General features: G+C 30.2%; 1 protein-coding gene across 4 annotated transcripts; it reads right to left on the reverse strand.

Moving 5' to 3' along the window:
* Nucleotides 1–3,743: 3,743 nt before the first annotated feature.
* On the reverse strand, nucleotides 3,744–6,213 carry LOC107916677 (uncharacterized). Of its 4 annotated transcripts, none has more exons than XM_016846010.2 (4): nucleotides 5,729–6,213; nucleotides 5,072–5,262; nucleotides 4,888–4,951; nucleotides 3,744–4,508 (listed from the first exon to the last, which is right to left on the reverse strand). In XM_016846010.2, the coding sequence occupies exons 2-4, from the start codon at nucleotides 5,209–5,211 to the stop codon at nucleotides 4,206–4,208; spliced, it is 507 nt and encodes a 168-aa protein (XP_016701499.1). In that variant the 5' UTR covers nucleotides 5,212–5,262; nucleotides 5,729–6,213; the 3' UTR covers nucleotides 3,744–4,205. The 4 variants fall into 4 exon arrangements, with proteins under 4 accessions (XP_016701499.1, XP_016701501.1, XP_016701500.1 ...); XM_016846012.2 differs by having other exon boundaries at nucleotides 3,744–4,505; nucleotides 5,729–5,880; XM_016846011.2 differs by lacking the exon at nucleotides 5,729–6,213 and adding an exon at nucleotides 5,405–5,702.
* Between the last annotated feature and the right edge of the window lie 4,474 nt (nucleotides 6,214–10,687).

Raw genomic sequence — 10,687 nt, forward strand, 5'->3', positions numbered from 1 at the left:
ATCAGAATTGGCCTGAAAATGCAAATCATCAGTAGGCCATGAATTTGTCCGAGTGTGAACATTATTAGCTGATATGTGTTTCAGGTAGAGGTGTTCGTGACTTGGTCTATTCCATGGTGGCCCATAAAAAAAGTTAGTATCAGGTTAAGTCCCTAAGTTTAATTGAATGTATTAAAACTACTGACTGATGTAGCAGTATCCTGTTATATATTGATTAATGGACAGATATGTTAATTTTCCAACACATAATAAAATACATGCGGCATATTTATAAAAATAAAATATTTACTCTTTTATTTTCATTTAGGATTTTTCCTAAACTAAATCGTTAAAATAAAAACTTTTCCTAAAGGTAAAATTAGATTTTTTTTTTATGATTTTGTTTAGAGTTTTAGGCTTCATTTGTTTCACTGAAAATGATTTTCAGAAAACAATTTCTAGAAAATAATTTATATTTCTGGAAAAGTTAATATTTTCTGGTCTTTGGATGGATCTAGGTAAAATATTTTTTTTATTTGATAAATTTCCTGAAAATATTTCATAAAAATTATTTTCAATGAAACAAACATACATTTGAGATTACGATAAGTAGTTAATTGATTACAAAGTGATGTTAAGGTGAAATTATAATAAATAATGACTCTTCATTATGTTAATGATTAAATTATAAACTTTGTGAAATTTATAATTGAAACAAGAGAAGTGATATGCATGAAAATTTGTCATGTGAAATGAAATATTATAAAGAATTATTTGATTAAAGTGTTTATATGTGAAAATAAATTGCATGGCAATAGGGACTGAATTGAAAATTGTACAAAAGTTTAAGTATGAAACAATTTAATATGTGAATAAGGAAATTATGGTAAAAGTTTAATGAATGTGTTATGAGAGGATGAAATATGCATAAATTATTGTAAAAGTGAAATTGTGGAAAAATGTGGAATTTTTATGATAACAAGGACTAAATTGTTAAACTTGAAAAAATATGTGGATGAAATAATAGAAGTGAAATACATAAAAAATTTGATATGTGAAACAATATATTGAGATAAATTATGTGATTAAAATGTAACAAGAAAAAAAATTGATTTAATATAATTAATTAGTGAATATTGAACTTTTATGACAAAAAAGGACTAAATTGAAAAGTTTAGAAAGTTTATAATAATTTTTTAATAAGTGAAGAATTTAGTAGAGAACGTAACATCCCGGTGCGTTGACCCTATATTTGGGTCGGGTATGGGGGTGTTACAGTGAATAGAGCCTTATCATTTTGCAAAATGTCTTATGAAAAAAAAATTAGTAAGACATTTTATAGGAATAAGGGAATAATTTTACGTTGACTAGAAAACCTTTTTTACGTTGACCATCTTATTTTACATGAAACAAACATTGGAAAAGGCTGAAATTATTTTCCAAACTTTTATATTAAAACAAACAAAGCCTTATAGTATTTGTTGTATTAGATCAAAGATGTATTTTCTACCGCAGGAGCAAGAAACTGTATAGAGACTCATCGCATCATATGATTGATGGCTGAGAGTACCATTAATTAATAGGACGTGTTAATGTATTGAGATTTCTTCTTTCTTCCCAATTTAGGCAAGGAAATCTTATTCAAGCAATGAAAACTCTTTTCTTAGGTTTTCTGCCTTTCAAAACTTAGGGCAAATTCTTTATTACTTTTGAAAAGTGATTTTGAAAAGTGTTTTTAGGAGTACTTTTGAAAAGTTTAGTTTAAAATTTGAGTGTTTAGTATTGCTGTAAAAAAGCGCTTTTGAGAAATAAAATGTCTATTTTAGACATGTTATTATCAAATAACAAATATGTATTTAAATAATATTTAAATTAGTTAATATTATTATATTTTAGTAAGAATATAAAAAATATTATAACTTGTTGTTAATATTTTAATATATGGAATATAAATTTTAAATATTTTAAGCAATAAATATTAATTATTTATAAAATTTAATTAGAATATATAAACTATATTTTAAATATTTAAATATAACCATTAAATATTTGTAATTAGTATTTTAAATTTTTATTTTATTTTTAATTAATGATTTTAACACATTTGTAATTAAGCACCAAGAAAAAAATATATTATGTTATTAGAGGGGTGAAAAAGTAATTAAGCACCAAAAGTGCTTTTGGGAGAGGAAAAGCTAAAATTTTTAGCTTCTCCTTTTTAGAAGTGCTTTTCAGCTAAAAATTTCAGTCAAAATCAACTTGTTCTTAGTCTAGTAATGAAGAACTGGCCCTTAGTCTAGTAAGAGACTGAGATCCTCGACTGTTTTCTTTATTCTTTGTAGCCGAGTCTGTGACTTTCTTGATTTTTCTCTATATAAGACATTTATTTCCAGTTTGCTTATTCATTTTTGTAAAAGAAATGAAATTTCGATTAAAAATTTTCTTATTAACATGTATGCTAGTTTAAAAAATATAATAAAAATTCAAAAAATTATGAAAGGAAAAATTTTATTTAATACATATGTATTAATAGAAGAATCTAATCTATTAACATGATGTACATATATTTAACACGAGCAAGGGAAGCTAGTATTCTAACACAAGGTATAAATAGTCCAATGTTGGTTAAATATAATACAAATAATGTAATATATTATTAGAAATATTTTTCTCATTTACCCATGATTTTTTTTATTTATTTATTTTTATTGCTTTGTGATCATTTCTACTACTATTATCAACGTATATTACAACATATATTATAACTTTGATAGGTTAAGATATTCGGGTATGAAATATTTTTGCCTTTAATGAGCTTTGAAAATTATCACCATCCTTAGCTAAACCTATCATGTGATTTGGTTAAGTGTGAAGGAGTGTTTTGATACTACAATGAACAAGAAGAATGACTCATATCTTAAGATAGTAAAGTTTGCATTAGGTAAACTATCAGTTGTATAGGTTTTTGGTCTTTCCCTGTCCGTCTTGTACGGGATGTAAGCCCCATTTAAATTAATAAAATTTACGGCTTTCTTAATAATTACATCCCTATCCAAATTCAAACACAGATTCCTACTCCCAATTTAATGTTGGATAGCTGATATGTTTCATGATACAGATGTAAATATGTGACTGCACCCGATTATCGTCTTTTAAGTTTTTCTCTACCAAAAAATCAAATATCTTTTTTCTTTGTATATAATCTCATTATAAATTTTGATTTAGCCTAAAACTATCCACACCCCTCCCAACCCATAAATAGGAGTATAATACGCTTCGACATACTCGAACACACATCTTCTTGTATTGACAACAATACTCGTACCAATCAAACTAAAACTCAATCAGCTTTTCTTATACAATTCTTATATCTACCTAAATCTCCACATAACTTGTAAACTAAAAAATATATATGTTTAAACATATTTGCTATTGCACCCAAATCTCACTGTCGCTCCCATTGTTGTTGTTAATGCCAATCGACTTAAATTTCAATAAAAAAATCCTCTAATATTTAAATTCGGTAAATCAAATAAATATTCAATCATCGTCGAATATGAATGATAGATTTATTTTTATACCAAATGCATCACTAGTAGCATTCAGATAATGACATCCACCTTCACTTCAAATCCACCACAAATTTTTATTAAAATATTCAAATTCCAGTAGTATCTTATTCATAAATATCCCAATCCGTATGGTGACCCATGCATACAGGCGGCAGACTAGTACAAAAATAACATTGCAGAGACAAGGCAACAAAGCCCCGAAAACAATCCCCACATGAATTACGGTATAAGTACACAAATTATACAAAAATTACAAGGCACAATTATATAAACATAAATAACATACTCATATTCATAACCATTTACAGAGTATTGTAACTGAGCAAAATTCAATCTATACAGAATTTCCCATGCTGCTTATCTCCCAAGAACAAATATCAATCAATACCCTACCAATAGTAACCCACATCTTACATATATATTACAAAAAGAGCATAATTCAAACCTTTCTTCACAACACAAAGTTTGTTCTGCCTCTCCACCTTATCTTCTCTTCAATCAAACTACTTACAATGGCTACTAGCAATCAAAAACACGTCATATAAACACTACTAAACTGAAATTATCTCTATTTTTTCTCCAAATTTACCTCGCCTTGTTTTCGGAAATGGTGGCACTTAGATTTTCCTGTATGTACACTTGTAGTTTAAAGTTTTAGGCCGTAGCAGGGATGCTGGAATTTCGGCGATCTCTGTTAAGGCAATCAAATCCTTCTACTCTAACGGTGGCTGGTTTAAGGCCAAACTTCATCCTAACACACCCTCCTTTGCGTGATGATGATGATGATGGAGACGATGGAGTTGGGATTTGGAATGTTGAAAAGGCTGCAAGTCTTTCATCACGGAATTGAGCATCTTGCACAAGCGGATTCGAAACCCTACTAGGAGGTGACCCACAAAAAAATGGAGGTGACGATGCTACTTGTGTCGCAGATTGTTCTATTCCGAAATCCTCCTGCTACAAACAAACCATAAACATGTTAAAACGAGTTCACCCTGAAAACAAAAATATTAAAACCATGTGTGCTTAAACTCAAAACAAAAAATTTTGAAACTCCGTAAGTTTGATTTGTCCAGAAATTTTATGTTTAAAGGATCATAACGTCGTCACGCAAAAGCCACAGATTAGCGACAAACAGAGTTATATTCATATTTTTCTAAGATTCTCACGTATTTAAAAGGTCTTTGAAGATCATATAGACTCCTGTTTAGATATTTCATGTATTTTGAAGAGCTTTGAACTTTGAAGGAGCATATCCTTTTAGTGTACTCGAATATGATTCAAACACAAGTCTCAAATGGAAGTGCGAAAAGTTAGAGCAGGGATTCAACAATACCTTCTTGAGGATGATATCTAAAAGCTCAGCACCGGCTCTTAAATCACTGACCTCGGCTTGATGACTGAAATTAAAAACACAAAACATAATTAAATCACAATCCCTATAAACAAATTAGATCAACCCTAAAAAAATATAAAATAAGATCCTAATTAAAGAGATAGAAAAAGAAAGAAAATTATACCTCAAATGCAATCTCAAGGACCTGTTAGGGTTATTGGCGAGAACCCCAATTCGCCGAGGCTTAGGACAAACAACTAGGCCGCCCCTTTGATGATCACAAGACGAAACGGAGGCGTTTTCTTGAAAACTGCAACGATTCATCTTCCCCGGAAAATAAAAATTTTCGAAATGAACGCCGATTTAAAAAAAACCCTATAAAAGAAAAAGTCAAACCGCAGATCCAACATAAAAATTCAATTAAAATCGTAAAATAAAGAAGACACAGTTTTTAAGTAATAATAAACACAGATCTTTTTTTTGTTGTTCATAAATAAACCCAGATCTAGAGCCTTACCGTGGAAAATATTTATTTGGGATCGATTCAAATTAAACCCAGGATTTATATAATTAACGAGAGAGTTGACTTTAAAAAAACCGAAAATTAGGGATTAATTAGGAGATAAGAACTAAGAATGAAAATCCCAGAAGGGAAGTTCAATTTTACAGCGAAAAACCCTTCAGATCTGCTATAGAAACGCTTTGAACTTTGACTAAAAACAGATTTGTTTTTAACTGAATAAAAATAGAGAGAAAAAAGCAACAAGAAACCATATATATATATATGCATATTTATGTGTGAGTGTGTGTATGCATATATATAATTCGATTTGCAGATTACCTGAAGAAATCCTTCGAAAGATCGGGTGGGTGCCACGAGGAAGAAGAAAGAAGGCAAGGGCAGTGAAAAGGAGATTATATAGGAGGGCAAATGTATCAGAGACGTGAAGATTTTTTTAAAATTTTTTAAAGTTGAAAATTATAATTCATAATAATAATATATAGCAATGTCATAACAACTGGATTGAAAATTTAAAAATCAAATATAAAAATGAAACCTAATAAAAAAATCAAATATTTTTCTTAAAAGATAAAAATCAATTTGCGTTTTTTATTCCCAATTTTAAAATTTTTTTATAGCAAATTTATTTTAATCTATCAATCTAATTTCCATTTTTATACATAGGGAAATGTAGTGATTAAATCAAATGATAGTGGGTATTTTAAATTTCTTAATAGAAAAATTGGAATGGGTAAGTAGTAATGGATTTGACGCGTTTAATTTATTCAGCATTTAACGACCAAGGAAAGGAAAGTATCGGAAAAGCAAGAAAAGTCTATGCAATGGAAATCAATCACTTATCATCAAAGCTGGCTGGCATCCACACATCATCATTTTCTTACCTTACTTTGACTTTTCAACTTTAATTTAAAATTTTAATACGAAATTTGTTTTCCAACAATGGAAAACATGTCGTACACGTATATATATATAAAAAACCAAAGCGGGTCCTACAGTCTTAGTTGTAGACAGACAACACAGTTTTACCACGTGTTTTTGGGGAAACCAAATCACGTTGTGGAATTGTTTACAAGTATTGGATAAACTGCACCATTAGTCACTAAACTATAGATAAGTTTTTGTTTTGGTCACTTGATTAAAAAATTTACAATTTGGTCACTGAACTACTCAAAAGTTTTTATTTGAGTCATTGGGCTGTTAAAATCGATGTTATATGGCTTTCTTTATTTGCACTTCCTGCACTAGTTTAAAAAAATTTTCTCTTCTCTTCTACAATTCAGTTTATTTTCGGGAAATAGCTTTAGACCTCACCAATTTGCTAACCAAAATGCAAACAACTTTTTTCTTTGATCTCTAACACTGACCATCAAATCAACTTAGATTTAAGGTAGTTCTTTTACTTGCCAATGAGTATTGATCCACCATACCGAATATCAAATCATCACTTGAAGCTCGCTGGTGAAACTTAAAAAAAAAGAAAAAGAAACTTAACATACCAATGACTTAAATAAAAACTTTTGAATAGTTCAGTGACTTAAATAAAAACTTTCAAATAGTTCAATGACCAAATTGTAACTCTTTTAGTTAATTGACCAAAACGAAAACTTACCCATAATTATTTTGTAACTGCCAGTTTTCTAATAGAGTTGGAAACATTGGTTCCGGGAACACAAATTCAACGAGTAAGCCCGTAAATATTATTACTTAATATTTACGAGTTAAATATAGTATTATATAGAATTTTGATATGATAATTTTTGCTAATTAAATGAATAGTTAAGTACAAGTGGTTTGTTCCTAAAGTCAAGTGGTTTTAAAAAATAAGGTATTGGGACCTTGGTTTTATAAATTCATCCCCTAAATATTTTTATTAAATATTTAAGAAGTTGTTGTACAAGTGTATTAATTTTTTGTTCCAAATTTTTAACGTTTGGATAATTAATTAAGAAAAAAGAACTAAATCGTAAAAGACGTAAAATTTAGTGACTATTGAATTTTAACGATAAATGGATTAATTAATGTAAGTAGAAGGACTTATAAGTAAATAATATCATTATGTACATATAGTGGACCGCTAATGATGTGTTTTCATTAATTTCATATGTTAATTATATGTTAATAATATTTATAATAAAAAAGTAAAAAATGATAACAAAACATTTTTTTTCATCTTTGATCTTCAACTTTAAAAATCGAAACACATGAAAAATCAAAAGCTTCGGTCATTTTCTTTACTTTGCATGATTGATAGCACTAGAAAAAACATAGGTTTTCTCCTTTACTTATTGGTTAAATTATTCTCATTTAGTTATCCTTAGTATATATTTTAGCATTTTCATTTTAGTAAATTGTATTTTATAACTTAATGAATCCTACCATATTTTATCCTTAATTTTGTTATCTTTTTACATTAATATCGCTGCATGAGTTAATTCCAGATTGCATCCAAAATTGTCGTTGCACCTAACAACTGTCCGGATAAGAACTAAAAATACGTGAGTTGTCCAGTCTAGTATAACCAACCTGTACGTACAATGACAGAATAATTCTGAGGAAATGACACTTGTACTGTTGGAGGGGGACATAAAAGGTTGACATAGAAGAAAAGAGAGAGCTTTTTTTTTTCTTGATCATCATCATCTCCATCCTACCTTGAAGCTTGCGGCCATGGCAGCTTAAGCCTCTCCCGGATGAGCCAACATGAAAATTGATGCAGACTAGCTTCTGACGAGGAGACCTAAGTGCGAGACAAGAGGGAATAGAGAAATTCAATCGAGTTGTCTAGGAATAGTACTCTATACTCAATTCTTTCTTATTTCTTTCTAAATGCTGGTGATTATTCTCTGTTTTTTATTTGTATAAATGTACACATGAATTCTTGGTTAAATGTTATCTTATTCAATCTTGCTTTTATTGTTTAATCTTGGGGTTTGAATGTTTCTTAACACGGAAGTATTATTGCAGTCACTGACACTGGAAAGTGCAGTGATAATTCGAGCCAACAAGCATTACAACAGAAGTTGAGTGAGGATTAGAGGAATTTAGTCCACTTGTTCTTAATAGTGTCATGTTGCCATCATCAGAAGGTGGGGTTAATGTGCATGTTTAAGTCTTAGATTAAATAAAGGAGTGACGTTGGGTAAGATATACATTGAATTTTATTGCCTCGACAATCACCTATACTTTTATACCTTGTGAGCACTTAGTATTCTGCTGAAGATTCATGTTAGGGATCCCAATTTATCATTATCATATTTTATTTTATTATTTTCAAGTTATTACATCGACAACTGTCCTCACAATTTATCTTGTTTATATTTAGTTATTGCATCGACATTAATAGACAAAAGACTACCATCCCTGTGGGATCGATATCCGACAGACTCACATCTGTCTACTAAATTTGCATCGACAGTATACGCTTTCACATTATTACTGTGACATTAAATAGCCGACCAATTATCAATAATTGGTAGATAATTGCGAAAAAGAAAAAAATTATTGATTAGTCCCTGATATTGTTATCTTTGCAATTTAACCCTGGTAAGTTCATATGGTTTAATTAGGTATAATTTATAATATTATATTGATATTTGAGTTGTTGTATGTTAATATATATGTATTTGAATTGTTACAAATTGGTACAATGTGAGAAAATGAATTGAATTGTAAAATGTTATATGATTACTTGTATCAAGCCCAGATGAACATAGGGATATAATTGGCATGCCAATAGGTTATATTGCGCGCGTATGGGGTTGACTTACGATGAGATGATGACTTTTGATGTGTTACTTTCTACTGAATATATCGGTGTCCAGCATTTGTTGCAAAATATCGTGTTATATTTACAGTGATTCTGGCATGTTACTGGAGGCAGATGTTAGCCTAAGGACTTGGCACTTGGTGCCCAGGTGTGTTTCTGGAGGGATGTTAGCTAACGGTTAGGCACTTGGTGCCCAAGTGTGTTCTCGGTTGGTCTGGCTCATTTGAGTATTCTGGCGTGTTCTGGATGGTTAACAGCGTATCCGCATCTGTTTATATTGTTCATTGGGCTAAAAATTTTATGGTTAAATGACATGATATTGATACATATTTAATTTTCAGTTATGATGCTTTGATGGTGAATTGTATAAGTGTTCAAGGTTTCTGATAATATATCGTGACTTGATAATGGTTGAAACTGTATAACTGTAATGATTATATGACTCGTATTTACGAAACTCACCTGTTGAATTGTTGTGGTTGATAGGGTTAAAGTTAATATTAGTTAGTGATTTTTTTAATTACTAAAATATGATTATGCGGCAAGTTATAATGTTTCAACCTGTGAACTTACTAAGCTAGTAAAAGCTTACTCGATTCATTTTCTTATTTTCTTGTAGATATTGTTTTGTGGAATCGGGCGATCGAATCAACTCAAAACTCACACTATCCAACTATCTTTCGATAGATTTTGATATGTTTACTTTTGGGATATGTGGCATGTAATAGGTGTGTCTTGTATAAGTTTTTGAATACTTTTTGCAAGTGGTACATCATATACTTGTGTGATGTTGTTTAAGCTTGGTTTTAGCTTTCTTGTATATATGTCTTTGGTTTTGGCTTGTAAAGGTATATATATATATGTTTTCGTTATTTTGTTTGGCATGTGTTTAAGGTAAAGACTTGTGATCTACGATGTGAATAAGCTTGATGTATGAATTGTGGTGCCAATGAGTGCATATTGGTTAGGCACTTACGTTGAATGATTTGGTATGTTTTAAGCTTGTTTGAATGTATTTTGAAGGCATGTGAATGCTTGGTTTTGGTTTGGCTTGGCACCTAAGAAATAGATAATGTTTTGACTTGTTTTAGAAGTCACTTTAGGTGCAAACGGCCTAGGACATGGGTTGTCACACGGTCATTCCACACACAGGATGTCACACAGTCGTGCCACACACAGTCGTGTGTCTTATTGATTTTAAGTGCAAGTTTTTCCACATGGCATCATGATGTTACATGGCCTGGAGCACGGTCGTGTAACCCTATTTTCGAACTGTACATAGTTTGGCCACACAGCCATGTTCCTGAGCCACACAGTTTGGGCTCTGTCACATGGCTGTGTGACCCCCGTTTTCAAAATTTTCAACTTTTTTCATGTTTTTCTGTTTTACTTCAAATTAGTCCCCAAATGTTTTCTAATTATTTTAAGGTATTGTAACACGATTTAAGGCCCGTAATCTTAGATATGCTATGATTAATATTTTGTTATGAATTTTTTATAATTAAATTATT

This window comes from Gossypium hirsutum, chromosome D11 (genome assembly GCF_007990345.1).
Source record: "Gossypium hirsutum isolate 1008001.06 chromosome D11, Gossypium_hirsutum_v2.1, whole genome shotgun sequence".
In the NCBI taxonomy this organism is placed as follows: domain Eukaryota; kingdom Viridiplantae; phylum Streptophyta; class Magnoliopsida; order Malvales; family Malvaceae; genus Gossypium; species Gossypium hirsutum.

Bases quoted from the DNA above. Each gene is read 5' to 3' on its own strand.
- LOC107916677 (XM_016846010.2), bottom strand. From the start codon at position 5,211: ATGAATCGTTGCAGTTTTCAAGAAAACGCCTCCGTTTCGTCTTGTGAT. The intron at 4,952-5,071 runs GTATAATTTTCT...TTTTAATTTCAG, and splicing joins TCCTTGAGATTGCATTTGAG to TCATCAAGCCGAGGTCAGTG. The intron at 4,509-4,887 runs GTATTGTTGAAT...GTTTGTTTGTAG, and splicing joins TAGATATCATCCTCAAGAAG to CAGGAGGATTTCGGAATAGA.